Below are 27,500 nucleotides of genomic sequence, written 5' to 3'. Positions count from 1 at the left end.
ATTATTATTATAAAGTTTGAATTTTTTATTAAGTAATTAATTTTTCTTAAGGGTCAAAACTCGTGTATATTTCTTTTGACTTTTTTTTTCTCTCCATCTTTATAACTTTTTTTTAAATAAATAATTAACTCACGCTTATAATTTTTTTAATTACAAACTCGGATCTAAAACATTTAACGAAGAATCGTTGGAGTAATGGTAATAATAATAATAATAATAATTTAAGTTAAGAAACATGGAATAAGGCAATCAAGAACGAGAAAACCATGATATTTATAACGAGATAATGGGTTAGTAATGGGATAAAAAAAAGGGTAAAAGGAAAAAAAAGGAAAAAAAGGAAAGAAAAAAGGAAAAAAGGAAAGAAAATAGGAAAAAAAAAGGAAAGAAAAAAGGAAAGAAAAAAAAAAGAAGGGGAATAATAAAATGTCTTGTGTAAAATATGCCTTCCATTATTATTTTTAATTTAATTAAATTGTTAAACGTCAAATAAAAGATTATAAGTACTATCTCTCTCTCTCTCTCTCTTCCTCTCTCTCTCTCTCTTTTATTTATTTATTTTATTTTATTTTATTATTATTATTTTTTTTTTTCAGATTGGTCGTTTCCCAAAACGGCCGAGCTTTGCATATAGTGTTCCCTCATCAGTTCCTCGATTCTCCAGAATGGTTCGGCGTGCCAACAGACGAATTTTTCCAGGTAAAAAAAAAATATATTACGTCACGTTTTTTTTTTTTTTTATTTGTCAATTTCATTTCAAAAAAAAAAAAAAACCATTAGTGGTTGGTGTGCTTTGTCGAAACAAAACAAAACAAAACAAAAAATAAATAAATAAAACGTAACGCATTAAGAAGAAGGAGGAAAAGAAGAAGAAGGATAAAAAAAAGGAGGATATATAAGTAAAAATAAAAGAAAAAAAGTTATCTGAAAAGGGATCAGGTGTGGATGTTTTGAAAAATGAAAAAAGATTTATATCTGATTATTAGTATAAATCTTTTGCGGAGGATTTACACACACACACACACACACAAAAACTAAACCACTTAAGAATAACTATGGACGACCGCATGCTCACAATTTCGTTTTATTTTTTTTTTTTTTTTGTAAAGTTTAAAAAAAAACTTTAAAAGAAAATTCAATAGATTTGAACGTTTTGTCCGTTTGTTTTTCCCTCAGCGGTCGGATTATTATTTTCCACAAAAACGACGACGACGACGTCCGTGTGACGACGAACCTCCTAGAAAAAATTTTTACAAACCGAAAACCCACAATATCCGCAAAAATGTTTATTTTTAAGGAAATAAAATAACTGTCTGAGATTCTCTATCCCTTGTCGTCATTCATTGAAGGGTAGGAGGGGAAGAGAGAGAAAGAAAGAGAGAGAGAGAGAGAGAGAGAGAGGTTAACACCTGATTAAGGATGTAAAACCTCCTTCTTTTTATTTAAAATGGATTTGTTGAATTTGTTAAGGGTTTATGGAACCTCCTCCTATCAGTTTCCTATGAATTTTGTTTTTTTTTTTTTTTTTTTCGTTTCGCACTCGCTCCCTCTTTTTTTCCCTCCCCTCCCTCCCTCCCGCCCGGATTTACATTGGAAAATTTATAATAAGAGGACAAAAAAAAAAATTATTTTCTTTTTTGTTGTTGTTTCTGGATTTTAAAGTTAAAAATGTTTTTTCCTGTCACCATCGTGACACTATCATGTAAATCGTTTCGTTTTTCCAATTTTTCCGGAAGTTAAATTTTTTTTCTCGATTGTTTGTACAAAAAAAAAAAAAGATGGTGGTATAATTTTAAAAGAATTTAACGAAAATGACATCACGGAAATCATGTAGCTTTTCCGTTTTAGAGGGTTGTTGTTGTTGTTGTCGCTGTCGTTGATGAAACAAGTTTAAAAACAAAAAAAAAAAACCTGGTGAAATGAGAACGTGATGAGATTTTCATCATTTTTCATTGAAAATTTGATGAAAATCAAAAAACCCGGGTGACCCGTCTCACCATATTGTTATAAGATTTTTTGCCATCAAAAGGATAAACTTTCCTTATAACTTTTTTTTTTTTTTTTTCTCTCTCTCATAATGTTTTCGATAAAGTTCTTTAACTTACACTTTATACTTTCCCTTCATTTCATTTTTACTAATGATTATATTTTTTTTGTTTCTTCTAAAAACTTTTTTTTTTGTTTCGATTTTGGTCATTCGTATGGATGACACACACACACATGTGCTCTTCCCGTCACATCCGTGGTTATTTGTTTTCTATAAAAGATTTTCTTGATAAAATTTATCCTTCCGACGCTAATGATTTAATAATTTTTTTTTCAGGTGTCAATAACGGCCATGGAAGAATCACGCGTTTTAATTTGGCACCGGGATAAATTAAAATTAAGCATAATAACAGACCAATTTTTACAAGCCGTATTCGATCACATTCTAGGAAGAGACGTTGTTAAAAAATTAATGCAGGTACGTTCAGGTATTTTTACACTTGAGGGTAAATTCCAGAAAGTATTTAACAGGAAGAATGAAAAGGTTGAGGAAAGTCCCGTTCGAACAGGAAAAATATTTTTCCTTTCGGTGTTAAAAAAAAAAAATAGTTTATTCAAGTTTGAACCTTTTCAAAGGAAAAACTATTCGTTGTAAAAAAAAAGTTTTCCTTTGTATTTGTGTGTTGCATTTATATATATTCAAAGGAAAAACATATAATAAATCTTTTGTTTTTTTCTGGCAATGATATATGGGGGTCGAGAGGGTGGATTTTGTAGGTAAATTCTTTAGGTAGTAGGGGAAGTTAATCACTGAATGAATTACTTTTCATTAAAGATTTTCTCTGTTGCACGTTCGAGAGAAAATCTTTTTTTGTTTAAAGAGTGAGAGAGAGAGAGAGAGAGAGAGTGTAAGAAAAAGAAAAAAAGAAAGGGAATGAAAAACGTGGTAGAAGAATATTTTCCGATTGTGAAAACAACGACGATTGTTTTACAGTTTAAAAAAGTTTTTTTTTTTTTTTTAATGACGCCTCGCAACAATAGATTTATATAAAAAAAGGAGAAAAGAAAAAGGAGAAAAGAAAATCTTTGGAAAATCGTTTAATAAAAAATTCTTTTCTTGATAAGAAAGATAACATTTCTTATAAAAATAAATTAAAATTAAATTAGGTAGAATTTTCTTCTCTCGACTTTTACAATCAAACATCAAAGAAAAAAAGGAAAATTTTTTTTTTTTTGTAATAAGTCCTTGATATTATTTTACACTTGGCTTTCTTTTTTTTTTTTTTTTATTTTTCCTTTGTTTTTCCTTTGTTTTCAATTAAAAATTAATTTTTTTTCTTCTTCTTCTTCTTTTTATTCTTTTTCATCCGTAATTTTTATTGTTTTTCCTTTGATTTTTTTCCTTTTTTCGAACGATTAAAATTTATTAAGGAAATTAATTATAATTTTCTCGCGTTTATTTTTTTTCTTAAAAATGAAATCCGCCATATTGGATTTGTATGAAAAGCGGAAATGAAAAAAAAAAAAATTAACGAATCAATATTTGCGTTTCTTAATGAGGGAAATTTTTTTTTTTTTTTTTTTAATGATTAATAATTAAATTATTTATCTCATCGAAATAATAATAATAATAATAAAAGTAAATTAACAAAAGTTTATTTTAATGATTAAAATGAATTAAAAGGGAAAAAAAAATGTTTTTTTTTTTTTTTTTAAAAAGGTAAGCGAAACAATGGCAGCAACAAATAACGGTCATCTTCCAAATATGGAGGACGGAGAAGATAAACCAATGCTAGTCATAAAAAAACCCGGTGACAGTCCTGGAATAACAGCTTTAATTAATAGACAATTTCAAGGTAAGTTTTTTTTATTTTTTTTTTCCTTTTTCTCCTTTTTTCCTTTTTTTCCTTTTTTCCTTTTTTTTTTATTAATAATTTCATTAATTAAAAAAAAAAAACCGCGAGTTTTTTTCATTTCGTTGACCGAGTAAAACATTTGTCTTTCCCCCCGCAACAGCAGAAGCTTTTTTTTTTCTTTAAAAAATGAGAGACAAACCGTTAAAAACAACCCCAACTTTTCTTTTTTTTTAAAAAAAGAAAATCTGGAAAGTGAAAAAAAAAAAAAAAAAAAAAAAAAACATTTATCAAAGTAATCGTTGTTTGTAAGGAGGCGATAATGAGAAAGACGAACATAATAAAAAATTCAAGGCAAGGCTGAAAACCGCCATTTAATTATCAGGTTATCTCTTTAATTAAAAAAATGTAAGGATATAAAATATTCTCTCGAGTCGGGTCACGAGACTCATCCGATCATTTCCAAAAGAAATTAATCTTGAAATTTTTCATTCATTTTCCGAAAAGATTTTCCAACGAAAAAAAAAAAATCTATTATTATTATTTTCCTCCCAATCGTTTTATATCTCGAAAGTCGGTTTTTTCTATTTAATTACTTACGCATGATTTTTCCTTATTTTTTCGGTTTGAAAAACGTGGCAGTAGAATCGTATTTTAATACAATTTTTTTTTCCTTCCCTCGTAAAATCAATACATATATAAATAATTTTTGTAATAAAAACGTTGTTCGCGATGAAAATAATTTTTTTTTTCTGGTTTTACCACAATAAATAAGAAAAACTTATTTATAGTTTGTTAAAAGGTTATTTCGCCGCGTGGGATTGAAATTTTGTTTTTTCCACAAACGTATTTTAAATCCTCAATTAAAACTCGGTCGTACGCAATATTCGATGATTAACGGGAGGGGGCGGTAGGGGAGGGGCAGAATATTTAACGTTGAAAAAACTTCTTCTCCTGTTTTCTTTCAGGTTGAAAAATGCGTTTAAAACCCTCTTGAAAAGATTTTCCCTTCCTCTCTCTCTCTCCTTCTTTCATATTTTTTAATATTTTCTATCTCTTTCTCTCTCTTTGACTCTCTCTCTCTCTCTCTCTCTGTCTCTTTTTTTTCCCTCGTAATAATTTACCCAATAAATCACGGGTCGGACAAAGCAACAATAAAAAAAAAAAAAAAAAAAAAAAAAAAATACGGTCGAACGGGGAAAAATTGTTGGAAATTCGCGGGTTTTCTTTCATAAAACCCGGAAATGATTAATGAAACAATTTTATGATGTAAAATGAAACGATAACTATTATTATTATTATTATTATTATTATTGCGGTCGTTAGAGGAATGAAACGGAGTTATGCTTGTATATATATATATACATGTATGGGTACGTACATGATTTTTCGGGTGGTGTGAGGGGAGAACGAGGGGGCCGAACGAGAGGTCAAAGGGCATCATTTGGATTTTCCCCTTTTTAAACAAAACGAAAACGCGCGCAATTTCTTTTCACGTTTTGAAATTTTGCACTTTAAATAAGGGAAATAACAATTAACCTTTTGAAAAAGGAAAGAGAGAGAGAGAGAGAGAAAAGGTTTCAAAACATGTAAAATTATTTATATTTTAAACGTGAGAGAAAATTCGCGTTTGTTTCCTTTTATTTTTGAATCGGACATCGCAATAACAACAACAACAACAAACAATAGTAACAAACAACGCAATTATAATTTTCTCTCACACTTAAGTAAAAATATTTTCGAGGGATTTTACGTCGGCCATTATTTTCTAATCGTTTTTCTTTTTTTTTCCTTTTTTTTTTTTTTTTTTTTTTATTTATTTTTCTCAGGAATGCCGAGGATGAGTTATTATTATTGCGGTGAGTATTTATCCGACCATTTTTTTAAATATTATTATTATTATTATTATTATTATCATGGTTAGGAAAAAGGGTTGCTTTCCTCAAAAAAAAAAATTTTTAATATTTTTTTTAAAGTTCATGCAAAATAAAAGAAAAAAAATGTCGCAACATCGCAGGAGGAACATTTTCAACGAAAAAAAAAAAAAAATGTCACGCGAAGAAATATAATCATCATCATCATCATTATTATTATTATTATTATTATTATTATTGTTTTCTTTTTTTTAGCATCTGATCCGAACGCCTGGAGATTGGGACGAATCGAAGAAACCGATCACGAGACTCCAGTTTAAAAAAAAAAAAACCCAAAAAGTGCTCCTAACATAATAATAATAATAATAATACATCTTCCTTATTTTTGTACACGTTCACGTAATAATAATAATAATAATAATAATAATAATAATAATAATAATAATAATAATAATAATAATAATAATAATAGTAATAATAATAGTATTTACACACATATATATATATATATATATCGAAAATTATTTTTATTAAAATAAAGAAACTTCCAGAAGAAGCAGAAGAAAAAAACATATTAATTTATTTTTTTTTTAAGTATTATTTCACATAATGTTGAATTTAAATAATTCCAGCACATTAATTCCAGGTTAAAAAGAAAAAGAAAAATGTTTTTTTTCCCGTTAAAACAGTGATTGAATAAGTTTTTTTATCCAGGCGGAAGTACTCACAAGTACTACTGATACCCGTCATACACGAGAAAAATGTCGGAAACGTGTACGAATAATAATCGATTGCAAAATTTTGCTTTTATTTATTAATATAATTAATCATATTAAAAAAAAAAAAGGGCTTAATCGTGTGTGTGTGTGTGTGTGTGTGATAGCATAAAGGACGATCTACGAAGCTTTTTGTCGCAAATTTATGTATAAATCAATCAATCAATCAATCAATCACTGTTGTATCGATTTATATGAGTAAAACCAAATGTTTAGCATATGCTTTAATGTGGGGAAAGAAAAATTTTTTTTTTTAACTACAAACACAAACAACCAAGACTGGTCATCGATTAAATAATCATTTATTATTATCATTATCATTATCATTATTATTATTATTATTATTATCATTATCATTATTATCATTATTATTATTATTATTATTATTATTATTATTATTATCATTATTATTATTATTTCTTTTATGTATATTAAATGAGTTTAAAATTTAAAAAAATGGCCTTCGTTATTAACAAAAAAAAAAAATTAAAAATGGGGGAAAAAAATTAATTAATTAATTAATTATTCCGTGCCTTTAATTAATTGGCATTAATAAATAAATAAATAAAATTTTCCAATCGATTCGTTAGGAAAAAAGGAAAACCGGAAATGAAAAGAAATTTATTATTAATAATAATAATAATAATAAATAATTATTCGCGTTCGTGCGTGCGTGCGATCGTGCGTTTGTGCATTTATTTATTAATTAATTTATTAATTTTTTATTTATTTATTTATTTATTTGTGCAGGTTCACAATCGTTCGATTCATTCCCTTTTATTTATTTTACTTATGTATGAATTAATAAATTAATAAATTATTATTATTATTATTATGGCGAGAGTGTAAAAAAATTTTCCGAATGCCTTTTCCCTTTTTTTTTTTTTTTTTTTTTTTTTTATTACCTCTATTAATAAATTAATAATATTTAATTTCTTTTGTCGGTTTTAATAAGAGTGAAAATGATAATTTATTACCTTGATTAATAAAATAAATAAATAATTAATAATAATAATAATGATGATGATGATGATGATGATGAAAAAATTATCAAAGTTAAAAATTCAATCGGAAAAATTATTAATAATTTTTTATTTACTTATTTTCGTTTTTTTTGTTGTTATTATTATTATTATTATTATTACCATTTATTTACTTGATAAAAATTATTACGGTATTTCGTTTGTATTTTATTATTATTATTATTATTATTATTATTATTAAAATCCATAAATTATTAATAAATTAAGTAATTAATTAATTAATAATGATTTTTTTTTGATGAAAAAAATTTCGTTAATCATTTCTCCTGTCGTAAGCATCGAAATTTGTTGTTTTTTTTTTCGGGGAGGGGGGGTTGGAAGGGAGGGAGGGGGTATTTTTATTTTTTTAATACATTAATAAAAGGAAGGATTAATAAATAAATAAATAAATAAATAGGCGATTTTATTTTTAATAAATTTTTTTATTAATTATTTGATTAATAAGGTTTTTGTCATCGCAAGCGACGGATAAGTTAAACATAAAAAAAAAAAATTCGCAATAAATTATTTAAAAAAATTTTCTTTTTTTGGGGGGTCGCGGGGGGAAATTCTTATGTACACCTTTTCACGAGTACCACCTTCTTCTTCTGATTTTCAAATTTTTCCGAAGAAAACCTGAGACAAACTTTTTTCTTTTTCCATTTGTGTTTTCCATGCAAAATATTCACATTCTCCGACGATATTTTTTTTTTCGAGCATTCCTTCGATTGATCGATTTATCGATCGATCGATCGATCGATATTTTCGATTCGATTCTTTTTTCGTTTATCGAAAATTATTAGCATTATTATTATTATCTCACGGCCATTTTATTAAAGTTCTTTGTTTTTTATTTGCCGTCGATGAAGTTGTTGATTCCGTAGGTGTCGGATCCGCCTGGAAAAACAGGAAAATTTTAAAACGTGTAAAATCTTTTTTTTTCCTTTTTTCGTATGGGTGGATGCTGCTGCTGCTGTTGCTGCCACCCGCATGAGATAAAAATCACCTCTGGACCCCTTTTCAATTTCACTTTGTTCGAAGATTTTTCCATTTTTTCTTCTTCACCTTTGGATTTTCTACGGTCATTAATTACAATTTTATCTAAATCCTTTGATTTTCCAAAGGTTTGACACGATCCTGAAGAGGTTTTGATCTTTTTCGACGTTCCCGTATCTATAGGCGGTGGTTTCAACCGATTTTCCGACGATGTCGAATTCGTATTACGATTTGAATTAATTCCTGTCGTCCTGTTGGAAATTTCGTTACAAAAAAAAAAAAAAAATTTTAATAAAAAAATTTACCAGGGTACAATTTTTTCGTGACTTTTAATAAAATAAATCTTTTTTTGGGGGACCGGGAGGCGGGGGGCGGGAATTTCGAATGTTTCCGATGAAAAAAAAAAAATTTTAAAGGGGTGGAAAGGGGTAGGTAGGGGGAGACCACCATCGTATGAAAAGGATTTTTAATTCAATCGAAAGGAGAAATTTTTTTTAAAAAAAAAAAAACTTTTTTAAAGCTCCCTAAATAAGGCGGAGCTTGTTATTTAACGTTAGCCAATCAGAGTCGACATATTAATCCTCTTACCCCTCTACCACTTGTTTCTCTTTAACGTTGGTACCCTCTAGGCCGGCTTCCACCCTGCGCGCCGTCAACATTTTCCCTCTGCGGTTGGTCCGATATAACCTTTGTGGAAGTGGAAGAATCGTTTGACGAAATAATTTAACCAATTCGTTTTTTCTCATGCAAGATAAATTTTCTAATCTTGTAAATCTCTGTGAAAGGGAACAAAGAGAGAGAGAGAGAGAAAAAAAAAAATTTTATTTTATTTTAAATTTTATTTCATTATTATTATTATTATTATTATTATTACTTTACAATCGCGGCGGTTCAAATGCAAACATATTAATAATAATTTACCTATTGGGAAAATTGTACCTCGAATTTTTTTGTTGGTCTAATAACGGACTCATTGGGGGGGGGGGAGGAAATTACAAAAAAAAAGTTAAAATTGTACCTGAATATTTATTTGAAATAATTATTAACTCGGAGGGTCACGGGGACATTAAGGAATCACACTTTATGAAATGATTTCTCTTTAAAACAACCGACTGTAAATAATAAAAAAAAAATTTATAAAATTTTCCGGATACAATTGTTTTTTTTTTTTTTTTTTATAGATTTATATAAATTAATTGAATCCAGGTATCCCAGGTATTTATGTTAATTTTTAACTTAGTATAAAAGTTAAGGTTTTTCTAAATGATAAATTATTGAAAATTTTTCAAAGTTGATGTAAGTTTTAGTCAAACTTATAAATAAAAAATTCTTGATTTTTTTTTTTTTTTTTTGTTTTCAATAAGAAATTCATTACATCAACTAATATAAATTATCGAATAAAGATTTCTTAACAGCATTCGAAACTGTCTAATTTATTATTTTTAATGATACAAATGGTACTTAATTGTAAATTATACACCAATATATAGTTTTTAACATATGTCTATACAATTATATGAATAATAATGATATTGTACTGGTCATACACACAAGTTTTACTTTTTTATAATCCTAATAAGCATTATTAGACAAGTATTTAAGTAAAATACTAAACGATATTTCTCAAATGTGTTAAAAGTAGTTTTAAGGTTATGTAATAAACTCGATATTTAAGTTTTGAGGTTAAGTATTTTCGCAATACAGTTTAAATATTATTAATTTGCAAATAAATTAATAATACTTTAGTAAAATAATAAATTATAACTTTTTCAATGAAAAAATTTAAAAATATTAAAATTGTTACAGTTATTTTGTCAATTTACATACAGAAATATTGACATCATTCATTTGATTTTATTTTGCACAGTTGCTTTTTATCAATTAAAAATTTTTATAAAATACATTTTAAAAAATAATTTACTTTATTTTATGTAAAACTTCCATCTTTTTAACTCAAGTTAAAAGATAATTTAATGAAATTATCTGATAAAGTTATTAAACATAACCTAATCTGGTTAACAATTATTTTAAAACATTAAAATAAAAAACTTACTGAATTAAGTTTACTTATTAAATCTTCAACCGTTAATAAATCTGGTTGAAGCAAATTTAATACTTGAGATTCATTACTTGTCGTCATTTTTTAAAAAAATATTACGATCTATATTTATATAATTAGAAACTTAGAAAAACATTACAATAACCTTCAGCATAACAGCAGACGACGTTTCAATCATTCAAAAATGTCGTATTTAGCGGGAATTTTTTTTTATTTTCATATAATTTTTTAAAACTTGTTCAATATATTTTACTTTTTTATTATTTTATTTTGTTCGAATCATTAATTTTTTATAATAACGATCAATTTAATTCTTTTATATTTATTTATTTATTTATTTTAATCTTATATTTTTGTAATTTTATTTTTAATATCGTGTAATTTAAGTATGTTCACTACTACCTTGTTAAATTAAAATTTAATTATTTTGTTACAAAATGTTTAGTGTTCGTGCTGTGATAATAGATAGTTATTTGTCTAAATCATTTCCCGAATTATATGAAAAAAATAATTTTGATGGTACAAAGCATTGGCTTGAACCAGTCATAAGAATATTTGGATCAACTCCTGATGGTAATCGTGCTTATTACTTACCTTTCATTTTCATTTTAACTGTCAAGGTTTTACATTTGAAAAGAAAAAATAACAATTTATATTGTATATGTCAATTTTTTTATTCAATAAATTAATTTATTTAGGTGTTAAATCATGTGTTCATGTTCATGGAGTGTATCCATACATTTATGTACCATACATTGGAGGGGAAAATCCTGATCGAGATGCATTATTGCTCTATGCAGCTCTGGATGAAACGTTAAAAATTACTTTTAGCCAATCAAAAACTAAATTTGTATATAAAGTTACTGTAGTATCTGGAATGTAAGTTATGATACATGTTACCACAATTTAATTTTAATTTGAAACGATAAATTTTATTTGCGACTTTTACCCAATCAGACCCAACATACTAACTGTGATTACTTTCCAACATACAGTTTAATACAAACATAATAATAATATTGTTTTATAATGTTGGGAAGAAAAACCTTTTTAATTTTTGAATTGATTATGTTTAAATTTTGAAAATGTGAATCATTCGAAACAATTTTGTTTAAAAAAAAAAAAAAAATTAATTACCATTTTAATATTTCAGTCCGTTTTATGGGTATCATGCTTCACATCATCAGTTTTTTAAAATTTTTTTATATAATCCTTTTTACATTAAAAAAGCTTCTGATTTACTGTTGGTAAGTTTCTATTTTATTTCTTTTTCTTTATTAAAATTAGTTTTAGAAAACCATAATGGAAAGTTTTAATTTTTTTTTTTTTATAATCGAAAAACATTTTAATAATAAAAAGATGAATGAACTGAGCCGAATTATTTTTCTAAATTATCTATTCATTTAATGATACTTTTTAAAAAAACAATTTTTTATAGTAATTACTTGTGGACAACATAACACAAAAAATTCTTTTTACAGAAAGGTGCAATATTAGGGCAAAAATTACAACCTCACGAATCTCACATTCCTTACACTTTGCAATTTATGATGGATTACAATATTTACGGTATGAGTTTTGTTAATTTTTCAAAAGTTAAATACAGAAGAAATCCAGAAAAACCAGGTAACTAACAAACCTGAAAATTTTACTTAAATGGTTAAACACTAAAAGGATTCCCAAAAGTGAGTGGTTCATTTTTTTTTTTTTCAAGATTCTCTTGAGGGTATCGATCAAACTCTTGTTCTTTCTGAAAAAATAACAAAAAATACCTGCAGTTACTTTGAGTTGGATGTTTTTGCAAGTGATATAATAAATGCAAATAATGAAAGGGGACTTCAAACAAATCCAGGTCTTAAAGCAATTTTGGAAAATGAAAAAAATCGCAGGAGAGCACAAAATAAACCCTCACAGTTTACCGTGGAAGAAAGTCTTTCGAGAAAAAACGACGTTGTTTTCCCTACCGAAGCCATGTATAGGGAACGTCTGTCAGGAAAATTAAAGGAAATCAAAGTAAGTCGGTGATGAAAGGGTAAAAACTTGGATGTAATCATTTAAGACAAATTTTTAGAAAAAAAAAAAAAAAATTTTTTATAGAAAATATCATCGGAAGAAAAAACAGAAGAATCGAAATTCTCATATCCGGCTCAGGTGTCGGAGGGTATCAATCTATTGGAAGCATCTGTTTTAAAAGATGAACGAATGGATGAACCTCCTGAGGATTTAAATAATTTGTTGGATTTAAGCGTTCTTATCGATGAGAAAATTGTTTCGCAAATAATTACGGATTCGAAAGAAAAATATGATAAAGAGGAGAATGAGGAGGATATAAATGGGATTGAAGCTGACAGCGTTTTGGGAAAAATACAGATTGAAGGAGAAGAGGAGGAGGAGCCAGAATATGATGATGGTGGGGATATGACGCAGCCGCTGGACCATCAAGAGGATGAAATATGCGGTTCGAAGTTAAGAGAAGAGAAGGAAAAGTAAGTGGGATAACTTATTTTTAAGTTAACGTTTAAAACTCGGAAAAGTTTTACCGCAACTCTTGTGATAATTTTTTTTTTTTTTGTGTAATTTAAAAGAAAAAAAATTTTTTTTTTTTTTTTTTTTAACTTATTTTTTTAAAGTTTGAAAAAAAAAAAAAAAAAAAAACAGACATTTTATTTATTTAATATTTAATTATGATTAGGTTGGATACTTGCGATCGTGAAGAATTTTGGCAAAATATGGCGGACAAAATTCTTCAAATTGATGGCGCACAAGATTCTTCATCTGAATCTGACGTCGAACCGTCTTACAAAACGTCAGCGACAAATTGTTGTAATTTAGAAAAAGAAAATTACACAAATTCCATTCAAAATAATGAACAAAACATGAACAATGAACCTCTGATTAACATCATATCCACGTTAAGTGAAACCACATTACCATCTCAAATAGATTCGACAAGTACGATTGTTCCTCAGTGTTCCGCATTTTGGTCCAACATTTCCCCACGGATAGATTATACTACTTGGTTGCCGCAAAACCAAGAGTCTTGGACTTGGGATAAAAACGAACCTGGAATTTTGGAAAATTGTTTTCCGACGAAAAGTTCAACGATCGGCGTGTGCGATTTTCCGATTGCGGTTTTAAATAAACCCTTCGAGTTGATAAGTACGAGTGAACCGTTAGATAATTTGTTCGTTACGAATCATTTGGAAAATTATAATTCGGTATCAACGAGTCCGTCCAGTAATTTAGAATCAAATTATTCAGATTCATCCGCGACTACTTGTACTCCGTGCGGTGGAATCAATAGTTTTTCCGACATTAACGTCGGAAGCGAATCGACAAATGGAAAAAGCAAATCACTTTCGGATTTCGAAGACGAACAAAATATTTCGAGAAATGAAAATGTTAAAAACGGCAACACCGTTTTCGTCTCGGAAAACAAATTGAAAATCGAAAAACGAATCAAAAACGTCAAGCATAAAAATACGAGAGCCTGTGAAAAAGTTTTGAAAAAGCTCACGTTTGAAGTCAGTCAAGGCAGGCCGATAACTTTGACACTCAAAGAATATTTAAAAGATTTCGGGGATGTCGTAAATGTCGATTTGAAAAATTTTTACGATCAAGAAATGGTCGTCATAGAATACAAACCTCATAATTCGGAAACTAGTCAAAATAAATTTTTAATAAAACCGTTGGATAAATTTTTAGAAAGTTGGAACGTGGCGGAAAAGAAAATTAATGGCGAAATAACGGAGGAAAATGCATCGTCTGCCCAATCAAAAACCAACAAGATAAATTCGAAATGCGAAATGAACAAATCGAATAGTGATAATGATGGTGGTGGTGATAACGATGATAGTGATAAGTGTCACGAAACGTGCGAAACAAAAGCGGAAACGGGAAAAAGTATTTCCGGTGAAAAAGTTTCAAAATCCGTTTCCTTTTTACGACATTCGGAAGTTTCGAAAGGTAAATTTAAAAAAAAAAACGATTCCGTTTCTTCTTCGGCAAGAATAAAAGTCAAAAAATCCGAAATTAGGAAAAACGATTTGATTTCACCGGAAATGAAATCCGACGGACCGGAAAATTCTTTAAATTTAAACAACGTGCAACCGAAACGATGTAAAAATTCGAAAAAAAATAAAATCAACGAGGTTAACAATAAAATATATGAAAAACATTTGAAAACCGTTGTTGAAAATAAAAAAAAAGAGACAAACAATAAAAAAATAAACAAAAGGGAAACGGATTTTTTTCAAAAGAAATTTTTAAAAAAAAAATTAGATTTCGAAAGTTTCAGGTATGATAATTGCGATTCGGAATCTAAAAACAAATTAATAAGTCAAATAAATTCTTGTTTCGAAGATTATTTTCAAAACATCGTCAAAGTTAATAATAATAATAATAATAATAATAATACATGCGGGAAAAATAGGAATAATAATAATAATAATAATAATAATAACATTTTCCGATGCGAAAGAATTTCTGAATCGTCAAGTCGTGATTCGTCATCATCGTCGTCGTCGTCGTCGGATGATTTGGAAACGAATTTTTCTCAAGTGTCAAACAGTTCAGAAGAAGAGGAGGAGGAGGAAGAGGATTCTTCGAATCCACCGAAAGAATCTTTCGATTATTCAAATGCAAAATCCGTTGATTTTGTCGCCAAATTGCTTTCGACGGTAACGAAAATGTCGAAAACTCAAGAAATCCCTCCCGTGTCGATAACTATAAACATTGGGAGCGTCGACACTCATCGTTCGGACTCGTTGCCCGTTAATTTAAACAAAAAAAATTCGAACGAAACGCAGAAAAAGGATCATCAGAAAAACAACAACAACAACAAATTGAACAAACAACGGATTAAAAGAAAGTATAAAATACAAAACGTGGATGGTCCCGCGGATAGTTCTTCGTCATCGGAAGATCCCGAAGAAAATGCTTTCGTACCAAGTTGTAGTAAGAAAGTCAAAAGGGAAAGTTATTACAAAGCTCTCAACGTCATACAGAAATCCGTTTCGAAGGAAAAGAGAAAAGTTGGACGGAAACGGAAATGTTCGAAAGAAGAAAAAAAAATGGAGAAGGATGATGACGAAGAAATTATTATAACGGGTCGTAAAGGTAAGTAAACTTTCTCAATTGCAAAAAATAATAATAATAATGATGATGATGTACATGTGAAAACTAAATAAAAATTTTTATCGTTGGGAATTTTTTTTAACAAGTTTATTGACTAAAAGCAGATTCGTTGGATGTTTGCAGTCAAAATAAGTTAAAAATTGAAAAGGGAATCGGAGTCGAGCCATCATCATCATCATCATCATCATCCTCTTGGAAAAAAATTTATAAAAAATTAAATTTCGACGTTAATTCGACGAAAGTGGGGAGCGATGATTTAATGATATCGAATAAGGAAATTTTAATGGCGGAATCAAAAGTGGCAGAAGAACCGGATATAATTTACGATTCCGATCACGAAATGGTAAAAATTACGTTGAAAAAAAAGAAAAGAAAATCGGTTAGAAATAAATGTCGAAAAAATGATGACGTCGAGAAAATCGAAAATAAATTTAACGATAAATTAATCGATAATTTTTTCGAAAATATTTTCTCGCCGGAAAACAAAGGAAAATCCGAACCTAATAAGGATCTCGAACCTGATGTAAATCGGGTGGTTCTGTCGAAGAATGATGAATCTAAGGTTGAGCTTTCCCAACGTGAAAATTCCAATGAATCTGGGAAAAGTGAAATGGAATCGCTGTCGGGTCAAACGTACCTTGAAATGCCACTTTCAGGTTCTCCACTTTTCGGTCCAAACGTTTGTTCTTCTTCTTCGGCCGAAGAGGTTAAAAATTTAAAATTGGAAAAAGCACGTGAGGAATTATTCACACGTGATATAAATTTACCGTCTACGTCAAAAAATTTTCATTTTCCTCAAGATGAAGGCATAAAATTAAATTTTTCTGAAAGTAGTAATTCTTCGACTCTATCGACGGAAAAAAATTATTTGTATCAACAAAAATTTATGGACGAATGGAATGAAAATTCAAAGGAAAGTTGTTTCGAAGAATTTTTACTTCCCGCACATTCGGAAAAGGTTGAAGAAGATGGTGAACGAGATTCAACACGGATTCCGGTCATTTCGTTAACACGACCCAAAATAATAATGCCTCAAAGGAAACCGCCGTCTCGGACTCAAATCAAATCGTACTTGATCGCGAATGAAAATTTAAAATTTGTAACGGAAGTACCACACTGGAGTGATGCGAGGGATGTGACGAAACCAATGGAATACGGTCCTGTCGTGTTAAAAGTCGAAACAAACGCTCTCGCCGGATTAAAACCACACAAGTCGAGTTTGGACATTGTGGGAACGGAAGAACGAAGAGGGAAATATTTCGGGAAAAAAGAAAATTATCGATCGTTACTTGTTCCCGATAGAGACATCGTTATCACACCTTTGAAAAAACCTCCTTTTTCTTCGGCCATTTTGAAAATTTACAACGCGGAGAGCGTGAAGAAGAAAACGAATAATAAAATGGAGAAACCCGAAACGGGTAAGATAAAAATTTTAATGCCTCTGAGTCCGGGACAAGATTCTCAATCGGAAGAAGAATTGGATGTGACCATAACTCCAAGCACGATAAAAGATTCATCTCAACCTCTTGCATCTCTATCGGGCGAATCATCATCGAGTGCGACCGGAAACGGAAAAAAATCTCTTTCCGGTGATTGTTTTGAAACCGTTCCGGGCGACGTGACAATGAAAGAAAAGGAAAATTCAAATCGGTTAGCACCCGGTTACGATTTGAAAACATCGAATAAGGTACGAGTACCACAGCAGGGACTCGACAACAGTTTTCAAATAAGAGGAATCACATTGGAAAATACATTTGGATTCGATAATTCCGTGGAAAATTTACAAGACGTTAAATTAAATAATACGGTGAGTAATTTTTTTTTTTTTTTTTTTTTAAATAATAATAATAATAATAATAAAGTAAAAATTTGTGTATTTGCAGCATCAATACCTGACGATGTTGTTCGTCGAAGTTCACATTCGAACTCGAAAAAATTTACGACCCGATCCTGATTACGACCCCATCAGAGCATTATTTTACACCGTATCGTTCGACAGTCCGGGAAAAGATGACGAAACGGGAGTGATTGTCGTAAACGACGTGGCATTAGAAAAAAGTGCCGTGGGTGGTGTTGGTCGCAACACGACGCATTACGTACCCACAGAAAAAGATTTATTGTTAAAATTGATCGAATTGGTTAAAATTTGGGATCCGTATATAATAGCCGGATACGAAATAGAAATGAATTCTTGGGGTTACATTTTTCAAAGGGGTTTCATTTGCGAATTAAATTTATTCACGTTATTAAGCCGAGCAGTCACGGAAAATAAGGGTTCGTGGAACGCCGCGGATAAAATTCATGAGAACGAATTTGAAGATTTACCAAAATGCATAAGAGATTTGAAAATATGCGGAAGAATCGTTTTAGATATCTGGAGACTTTTGAGACACGAAGTAAATCCAAATACAAAATTTAAATTTAAAAAAAAAATTTGTTATTAATTTCATTTTGTTAAAATTTTTTCAGGTGACTTTATCTAGTTACACTTTTGAAAATGTCATGTATCATTTGTCGCACGAACGTCATCCTAATTTATCATACGAAAACCTTTCGTACTATTGGGAACATCCCTCGGATAGATTTCGTCATTTAACTTATAATTATTACGTCACGAGAGTCGAAGGAATAAATAAAATATTAAAACAATTGGATTTTGTTAATAGAACGAGTGAATTTGCAAGACTTTTCGGAATACAATTTTACGAAGTTTTATCACGTGGTTCCCAGTTCAGAGTCGAATCCATGATGTTGAGACTCGCGAAACCTTTAAATTATATTCCAGTGTCGCCGAGCGTGAGTCAAAGAGCTTCCATGAGAGCTCCAGCGAGTTTACCACTCATATTAGAACCCGAATCAATTTTTTACACGGATCCTCTCATAGTTTTAGATTTTCAAAGTTTGTATCCGTCCATGATCATTGCTTACAATTATTGTTTTTCAACTTGTTTGGGACGAGTCGAAAAACTTGGAGGGTGAATTTTCTTGATCTTTTCGAATTTTATTTATTTATTTATTTATTTTGGTTATTAAAAAAGGTTTTTTGTTTTCAGAAGAGAACCATTTGAATTTGGTTGCACGCAATTGCAAATCTCACCGGAAGAATTGAAAAGGTTGGAAAACGACATATCCATATCTCCGGCTGGAGTTGCTTTCGTGAAGGGAAGTGTGAGAAAAGGGATTTTGCCAACGATGCTCCAGGAAATTTTAGAAACAAGACTAATTGTAAAAAAATCTATGAAGGAAAATAAAGACAATAGAATATTGCAAAAAGTTTTGCACGCTCAACAATTGGGTCTTAAATTGATAGCAAATGTCACTTATGGATACACGGCAGCAAATTTTTCCGGTCGTATGCCGAGCATCGAGGTATGGTAAATCATTCCAAAATTTTTAGACTCCTGGAAAATTTAATTTTTAATTTTTCTTTCTTTTTTTCTTTTCCAGGTGGGAGACAGCGTGGTGAGCAAAGGACGAGAAACCCTTCACAGAGCCATTCAAATGGTTAAAAATAATAAAAAATGGAATGCGAAAGTCGTGTACGGTGATACGGACTCCATATTTGTATTAACACCCGGAAGGAGTCGAGAAGAAGCTTTTAAAATCGGTGCGGAAATAGCCGAAGCCGTGACACGAGACAATCCGAAACCGGTTAAATTAAAATTGGAAAAAATATATCAACCGAGTATTTTACAGGTAGCAAAAAAAAAAAAAAAAAAAAATTGTTTTACAATCGTTGTATTGTAATTTATTAAAAAAAAAAAAAATAATAATAATGATATTTACAGACTAAGAAAAGATACGTTGGATACATGTACGAGAGTCCCGATCAGGAAAAACCAATTTTCGAAGCCAAAGGAATCGAAACGGTTAGAAGAGACGGTTGTCCGGCTGTTGGAAAAATTCTTAGAAAAGCACTACAAATTCTTTTCGATACTCGTGACGTCAGTCTGGTGAAAAAATATACCATCAGACAATTTTCGAAATTGTTTCAAGGACGAACAAACGTTCAGGATTTGATTTTTGCCAAAGAATATCGAGGAAGGCACGGGTATCGACCCGGAGCTTGCGTACCTGCTTTACAACTCGCTAAGTAAGTCGTAATAAATCGTTTAGTTTTATTATTATTATTATTATTATTTAAGTTTATTCACGCTTCTTACTTTTTTTTTTTTTTTTCCAGGCAATGGACTCGTTTGGACAAAAGAGCCGAACCCCGAGTCAAAGAAAGAGTTCCTTACGTCATAGTTAACGGACCACCGGGAGTCCCGCTGATAAAATTAGTTCGCTCTCCCAAAGAATTGATATCCGATCCCAGTTTACGGTTGAATGCCGTTTATTACATAACCAAAGCCATAATACCGCCATTGCACAGGTGTCTGTCCCTGACGGGAGTCGACGTTGCCACGTGGTATGCGGAAATGCCTAAAAAAAAAATAATGAAAGAAATCAAATCGAACGTTTTCGAAGATGGCGTAATCGAAAATAGGAGGACAATATCCCAATATTTCCCCGCGATTGAATGCATTCTTTGCAAGGAAATAACGAACGCACCCGTTTGTCAAAAATGTCAAAATGATTGTCAAAAGACAACCGTTGGAATAATAAAAAAAATCCGTAGTTGGGAAAAATCATACGGTGATATTGTTAAGGTATTGTTTGTTTGTTTGTTTGTTTGTTTGTTTTATTGTTTTTCTTTTGAATGAATTCCCGCTCTGATGCAATAAATAATTTGCAAGATGAACAAAGATTAAATGAATTATTATTATTATTATTTCATGTTATTGCATATATTAGAGACTTTTATCACGTGACTTACTTTCTTAATTATCCCAAATTGCAATGCCCCTTTTAATTTTTTTTAATTTTAAAATTTTAAATTAGAAAACAAACAAACAATAAAAAGTTTATTTCACTTTAATCGGTTTATAGATTAAATTTAAAATTTGTTTGTTCGTTTGTTTGTTTGTTTGTTTGTTTGTTTGTTTACTCGTTTTTTATACGTATTTGATAAAAAAAATTTTTCAGGTATGTCAATCATGTTGCAGTAACGTAACCGAATTTAATTGTCAATCATTGGATTGTCCCATTTTATACCGAAGAATACAAACATTCAGAGATTTATCATTGGGAGCTCCGTATTTATACGACATTTTAAAAAATTTTTAATTTTTGAAATTTTTTTTTCAAATCAAATCACAAAGATTCATTCGATAATCGAGGGGGGGGGGGGGGGAAATAAATGTTGAATTATACTTTGAAAACAAAAATAAATAAATAAATAAATAAAAATAATAAATTATTTATATTATTACATACCATTTTTTTTTTTGTTGAAAATTATTACGTAGGTTAAATATTGAAAAAAAAAAAATTTTTTTTTATTCACGTCATGAATAGTAAAACAAAAAAATAAAACCTAATTATAAAACAAAAGAATTACGAATTCGTCAAACCCAAAATATGAATAATGTAAAACAAAAGTGTCTCTCATCATTGAATTAAAATTTTAAATAAATTTTTTTGAAAACAAAATAATGAGGAAGAGGTTAAATATAATTGAGAACGATTTTAATGAAAAATTTTTTTTTTTAAATAAAGACATACGTGATAAATGACTAACGTTAAAATGTCACGTCAAATTTAATTTTTTACTTTTTCCCATTTAAAATTTAAAATTTTAAATTTTTTTCCACACCAAAACCGTTCATTCGTACATAAAAAATATAAATTATTTAGAAAAAAAAAACTCAAATTTCTCCAAATTAATTTTAAAAAATAACGGTTAAAAAATATTTGAAAAAAGAAAAATGTCGTCGTCGTCGTCGTCGTTGTTGTTGTTGTTGTGACGTCATATTCGGGGAAAAAATTTAAGTTGTCAGACTGTAACCAATATGGCCGTTATTATTTACTTTTTAAAATAAGTTAAGCTTGTTAAAAGAAAAAAAAAAGAAGAAAAAAAATGATGTTTTTTTATTTATTTATTTAAATATATATTTAATTTAAAGTTGTAAAAAAAAAAAAAAAAGAAAAATATATCAATTAAAATGGAAGAAGTTGAATTGATGAAAAATTTATGCGTAGGTATTCAACCGCGAGAAGATGATAATGAATTTAGAAAGATTGAAAAAGTTCTCGCGCCATTTATGCAAACGTTTAAAAAACGTAAACGAGCCAAAACGGACATAATACCGGATGAGCATAAAGATTTATATTTGAAAAGAAATCCGAAAGAATTAATTGAACATTTAAACGATTTATATACGGAAAAAAGTTTAGTCGGATCACTTTTAAACGAAACCGGAGAACTATTAAAATCAGTTACAAATTCAAAATGTTTTAATCTTTACACGACAGATTATGAAAGAGGAGAAATTACTGTAGTTAGCGAATCTAATCTTAGTAATCCTCGTTTCCAGTACAAATTGCCTATAGGTAGTTAACAAGTTATTATTTTTTTTATTTATTTAATTCGCATGTTATTAAATTTGTTTTTATATGTTGAGTTAACATTATTATTCACATTAAATGTCAAAAATAATTATTTTATAACTTTAGTCACTTTTTAATGATGAAACAATTGTTATTTCTGTAGAATAAAGTCCTTATTTAAATTATTGTAATTATTATTATTATTATTGCAGTATGAAGTTTACATTTTACTCCATAGAAAAAAATTAACGGTCATCAATGAATTGTTAATTGTTAATTTTTTTTTTTTTTGTAAATTTAGAAACGGGTACTTATTTGGCATGTTACGTTGCAAGTAAAAAAGAATATGTTATGGCCACGGATATTTTGGGAGACGTGAGATTTCCCTTGGGAATTCCAAATGCCGGATTTACAGTTAAAGCAGCCATTTGTCTTCCAATTATATTAAATACTGATAATGAATGCATCGGAATAATAGAATTATTTAGAGATCATTCAAAACCACCCTACACGTTGGTAAACATATTTTTTTTTCTTTTCTTCTCCTTTTCAAAATATTAATAATATTATCGTAATAATAATAATAATAATAATAATATAATTTAGGTTAATTTAGAAATTTGTAATGCGTTAACGGCATGGCTTGGAATAGCATTGGAACAAAATAACACAAATATACTTTTATATAAAGAATTAGGTATACAAAAAAGTATATCAGAATTGGCGAGTATGTATTTTTCAAACGTTTTGCCATTTGATAAAGTTATATCTGATTTATTGGTATATACATATATATATATAAATAAAATTATTTAATCATTTAAATCGATAAATATTTTTAATAATTTAAAATTTAAAATTCGAAATTTTTTTTTTTTTTTTTTTAGGATATATTAAAAATATCAGTTGAAGCTGAAAAAGGAGGTTTTTTTATTTTTTACGGTACAATAACTCAAGGTTATGAAGAAATTATATATGCTGATTCTTACGACGAAGGTTTCATAGATTCGGAAAATACTTTTTTATTAAAAAAAAAAACTAAAATGAAGTTTGTAATCTTTTAAGCTTCGAAAAAACATTTAAATAATTTTTTAAAAAAAATTTATCATTTCGTTACACTCTCTCTCTCTCTCTCTCTTATATTTAATTTCTAAATATTTACTTAGTTTGTGTTTCATTTATAAAGATTTGCGCCCAATGCTCCCGGTATTCCAGGTTATGCAGCTCGTACTGGAGATGTTATTAATATTCGGGATGCATATAAAGATTCCAGATTTAATAGAGGTACGGATTCTCCTCTTTATCGTACGAAATCTGTTTTATGCGTACCAGTAAAAAGTCCCAGGGGTGTAATAGGTGAATTTTATGTCAAAAAATTATTTTTATTAATAATGATAATAAATGAATCGTTTTAATTTATCATTAAATTTTTTTTTTTTTTTTTTTCGATAGCCGTTATAAAATTAATAAATAAGCAAAATTATCCATACTTTAGAAAAGAAGATATTGATTTATTACAAAAAGTATTACCATCTGTTGCACTTATTTGTCAATATTACGATTTGGACACATCGTATACGAGAGAAGTAAAAATTAAATTATAATATATTTAATTAATTAATTAATTTAAATTACGATCCGGATTGTAAATATTTTAATTTTCCTCATTTCAGCAATTGAAACGTTTAGAAATAGAAAAATTATTAGATATACAATCGAAAACATCAATTGACGATGTTTTAACTGTGAAAGCTTATATATTATCAGAATTACAATTGCCCATTGGATTCAACAGGTTTATTTTACACATTTTCTATTTAATTAATATTATTTAATTCAAATTAAAATTTTTAAAATTTTTAATACAGGTTCGATTGGGATACAAGCGGATACGAAGAAGATGCACATAAATATATTGTATTGGCTTTATGGTCGTCGGAAATATTTGAAAGCGTTTTCGATATTCAAAATTTAATCGATTTTATGATAAGAGTTAAAAAGGGATACCATCAAATTGCTTTTCATAATTTCGAACACGTTTTTAACGTTTTTCATTGTGCATTTGTTGCCCTTCATAAAAACAAAGATGTTTTTAATATAATAGAAGTATTTATAAAATAAAATTTTTAAAAAGTAATTTATTTATACGTTTGCTCTCGTATTGATGGCAATATAAAAAATATTTTTCAGATGGTTGCCATTATTTTGACATCCGTATGTCACGACATTGATCATTCAGGTTTAACGAATAATTTTTTATATTTAACAAACGATCTTCTTACTCAATTATACGATGATTGTCCCGGTGAAATGCACAGATACGAATTTACATTATTTTTACTACAAGTATTAATTTATACTTATTTAGTTGCTTAAAAAAAAAAAATTATTTTTTAATTACTTTAAAAAATTTTTTTTTTTATTACAGGCATCGAACGTGCTCGTGAAATTCAGTTCGGAAAATTATCAATTAATAACAACGTTATTGAAAAAACAATTTGCCGGATTTGATATGGCAATTTTTTTAAACAACAGAAAAAAATTAATCGAATTATATAATTCGGATTTATTCGATTGGGAAAATGTCGAACATAGATATCTAATACAAAATATGTTATTGATATGTGCCGACAGTTGTCCTTGTTTTAAAAATTTTGAAATTGCTAAAAAACATTCTACTAATTATTACAAAGAATTACATCATCAGGTACAAATTGACAATTTATTAGAAAATATGGCTTTTGTTATTATTTTTTTTTTAATACAAACAAACAAACAAATGAAATCATTTAAATATTGTAATTAATGAAAAGAAAGAAATGACATTGAATGACTACCGAATGTTTTTTTATCAATAAATTTTTTTATTTTGAAATAGAAAATTTTTTTTTTCTAAGGGCGATTTAGAAAAAGTTTTAGAATTCGATCCTCTACCTTTATTGGATAGAAGTAAAAGCGAGGCGATTCCCGAACATCAAATTGTACATATGACGGTTATTGTTATACCTACTGTCGAGCTAATAGTACGAACTCTACCTAATTTGGAAATTTTAAATATTTCCGTCAAGTATGAATAAAATTTTAAAAAAAAAACAGAAAAGAAAAATTTTAAATTATATAAAAAATATATAACGAATGATTTTTCTCGTTTTTTAGTGAAACTTTAGAAAAATGGGAAGAAATAGTTACGATGAGAGGTCAAGAAATGTGGAAAATGAATGTGGCTTTGGTTAAAGAGAAAAAAGATAAAAAAGGACATAAATTATCAACAAGTAGATCATCATTAATAAGAACAATCATGGCAGAAAAATATACATAAATTAATAAATTTTTAATAAATTTTTTTTAAAAAAAAAACTTGTGAACCTTGAAATAAAAAAAAATTTTTTACTATTAATTTTTATATCGAAAAATTTTCTTTTCATTTATTTATTTATTTATATCAGGTATGGAAATTTGTACTTTTTTTTTTATTTAAGTTTAAATGTTTTATTTATTAAAATTATTTATTGTTAAACAAACGTTAAGGTATTATTCATAACAAAAAAAAAACAATCGCATTATATTCAAATTATAAAAAATTAAGGTTTTTCATAATGTCATAAATAATTATTTAAATTTAAATTACTTCGTCATTATAATAATAATAATAATAATAATAATAATAATTATTATTATTATTATTAAGAACAATTCGATATCGGTTTAATAAAAAAAAAAAAAAATGTTTAATCAGTGATTATCACGGTTTGTTTTTTTTTTTTTTTTTTTTTAAATGAAAATTTAAATTTTGCGCCAAAAAAAAAAAAAAACAATTTAACCGACAAATAAAAATGGCGGCATTTTTATAAAGGCGGGTTAATAACAAATTTGTTAAAACGTACTAAATTTTTTTATTATTATTTTAAAATAAAATTTTATCATTATTTTCTCTCTCTCTCTTATCATTTTCTCTTAACATTGATTAAATTAAATTAATTAACCTTTTTTTTTTTAATAAAAATTGTACAAAAACAATTATTATTAATTAATTAATTAATTATTATAGAAGCTTCCCCATGTTGTTTTGTAATGATTAAACGTTTTTTTTTTAATTATTTAAATTTTAAATCGTTTGTTTGTTTGTTTGTTTTTTGCTCAAGTATTATTATTATTAAACTTTTTAGGCTTTAGTACAAACTTCAAAAGCTTTACAGTCGTATCAAAAGGTTTTTTTTATTATGTTGTAAATGATAAAAAAGATAATTACAAAAGAAAAAAAAAAAAAAAAAATGTAAAATTTTTTTCACACTTTATTTGCTAAATTTTTACATGTCACGATCTTAACTTATTAATAATCAAGTAAAAAGCACTACAAACGCGGTTTTCTTTTTTCTTTTTATTTATTTATATATATATATATATATAAATGTATGTAATATTTATTTCATTTGTCATTTTTTTTTTTTTTAGTTACATTTATAAATAATAACTTACTATCAACTTTATTATTATTATTATTATTATTATTAAGGATTAAAAAGGGAAAAAATTAAATTTTTTTTTAAATTTAGTTTTTTAAATGTAACACCTGTACAATTGTTATACGCATGCGCGACCGAAATAGATAGATCACGAGTATTTTTTAAATAATAATAATAAAAAAAAAAAAAAAGAAAAAAAGAAAAAAAAATTTTTTATTTTAATAATAAAAAGGTTTGTACCTTGATCAAAAGAAGATTGGTAAGTTTATTAACAATACAATTTTTTCGTTTTTTCGCTATTTGTTTATTATTATTATTATTATTATTTAATTATTATAAAAAACGATTTAAAATTATTATTGTGTGTTATAAAAAAAAAAAAAAAGTTTGTTTTTCTTTTGTTTCTTTTTTTTTTCTTTTGTTTTTTTTTTTTAAGTGTTAATTTTTCTTCGTGTTGTATATTAGATGAACGAAATGACGGGAAATTTACGAACCGCCATTTTCCTGTTATCAATATTATCATTTTTTGTACCATCGGCAACCGGTTTTAAATTAAGAATTCTTCATACGAATGATATGCATTCAAGATTCGAACAGGTTTGGAATAACAATTTAAGAAATTTTTTTTTTTTTTTTTTTTAATCGCTTAATCATTTGTGAATAATGGTTTTAAAATTTTTTTTTTTCAGATTTCTAAAAATTTAGGAAAATGTACAGAATCTGCATCGGAAAATAATTTATGCTACGGTGGATTTGCCAGATTGAAAACGGCCATCGATGATGAATTTAAAAAAGCTAAAGAAGAGAATATAACGACGTTATTTCTCAACGCCGGTGATAATTATCAAGGTACCATTTATTACACGGTTTACAAATGGAAAATTGTCGATACCTTTTTAAAAA

The 27,500-nt window shown here is 27.8% G+C and overlaps 5 protein-coding genes across 5 annotated transcripts in view; 4 read left to right on the top strand and 1 right to left on the bottom strand.

Moving 5' to 3' along the window:
- Positions 1-442: 442 nt before the first annotated feature.
- Phum_PHUM106840 (popeye domain containing protein, putative) lies at positions 443-2,641 on the top strand (the record flags this gene model as incomplete). Its single annotated transcript, XM_002424040.1, has 4 exons — positions 443-477; positions 597-699; positions 2,324-2,464; positions 2,606-2,641. The coding sequence occupies 4 exons, from the start codon at positions 443-445 to the stop codon at positions 2,639-2,641; spliced, it is 315 nt and encodes a 104-aa protein (XP_002424085.1).
- A 5,689-nt stretch (positions 2,642-8,330) lies between these two features.
- Positions 8,331-9,481, bottom strand: Phum_PHUM106830 (uncharacterized protein; the record flags this gene model as incomplete). Its single annotated transcript, XM_002424039.1, has 4 exons — positions 8,331-8,408; positions 8,518-8,758; positions 9,096-9,281; positions 9,447-9,481. 4 exons carry the CDS (start codon positions 9,479-9,481, stop codon positions 8,331-8,333), a joined length of 540 nt encoding a protein of 179 aa, XP_002424084.1.
- A 1,522-nt stretch (positions 9,482-11,003) lies between these two features.
- Phum_PHUM106820 (DNA polymerase zeta catalytic subunit, putative) lies at positions 11,004-20,871 on the top strand (the record flags this gene model as incomplete). Its single annotated transcript, XM_002424038.1, has 15 exons — positions 11,004-11,139; positions 11,265-11,445; positions 11,720-11,813; positions 12,048-12,192; positions 12,281-12,579; positions 12,718-13,052; positions 13,259-15,684; positions 15,807-17,509; positions 17,586-18,098; positions 18,172-18,677; positions 18,756-19,071; positions 19,150-19,398; positions 19,491-19,795; positions 19,886-20,354; positions 20,731-20,871. The coding sequence occupies 15 exons, from the start codon at positions 11,004-11,006 to the stop codon at positions 20,869-20,871; spliced, it is 7,818 nt and encodes a 2,605-aa protein (XP_002424083.1).
- An 896-nt stretch (positions 20,872-21,767) lies between these two features.
- Phum_PHUM106810 (cAMP and cAMP-inhibited cGMP 3',5'-cyclic phosphodiesterase, putative) lies at positions 21,768-25,731 on the top strand (the record flags this gene model as incomplete). Its single annotated transcript, XM_002424037.1, has 13 exons — positions 21,768-22,137; positions 22,436-22,650; positions 22,741-22,914; positions 23,022-23,182; positions 23,321-23,490; positions 23,587-23,720; positions 23,808-23,929; positions 24,003-24,240; positions 24,325-24,480; positions 24,563-24,841; positions 25,032-25,201; positions 25,291-25,406; positions 25,721-25,731. 13 exons carry the CDS (start codon positions 21,768-21,770, stop codon positions 25,729-25,731), a joined length of 2,316 nt encoding a protein of 771 aa, XP_002424082.1.
- Positions 25,732-27,062: 1,331 nt separating this feature from the next.
- The window catches only part of Phum_PHUM106700 (uncharacterized protein), a gene marked incomplete at both ends in the record, with an annotated part of 2,179 nt that continues 1,741 nt past the window's right edge, over positions 27,063-27,500 (top strand). Inside the window, 2 exons of the mRNA XM_002424036.1 lie at positions 27,063-27,194; positions 27,287-27,463. Coding sequence (XP_002424081.1) covers positions 27,063-27,194; positions 27,287-27,463 — 309 coding nt within the window. The remainder of the gene's footprint in view (positions 27,195-27,286; positions 27,464-27,500) is intronic.

The sequence above is a fragment of the Pediculus humanus genome, genomic scaffold, assembly GCF_000006295.1.
Source record: "Pediculus humanus corporis 1103172107457 genomic scaffold, whole genome shotgun sequence".
Classification (NCBI taxonomy): domain Eukaryota; kingdom Metazoa; phylum Arthropoda; class Insecta; order Psocodea; family Pediculidae; genus Pediculus; species Pediculus humanus.
The sequence above is the reverse complement of the archived record's forward strand: the minus strand, read 5'-3'. Positions and strand labels throughout refer to the sequence as shown.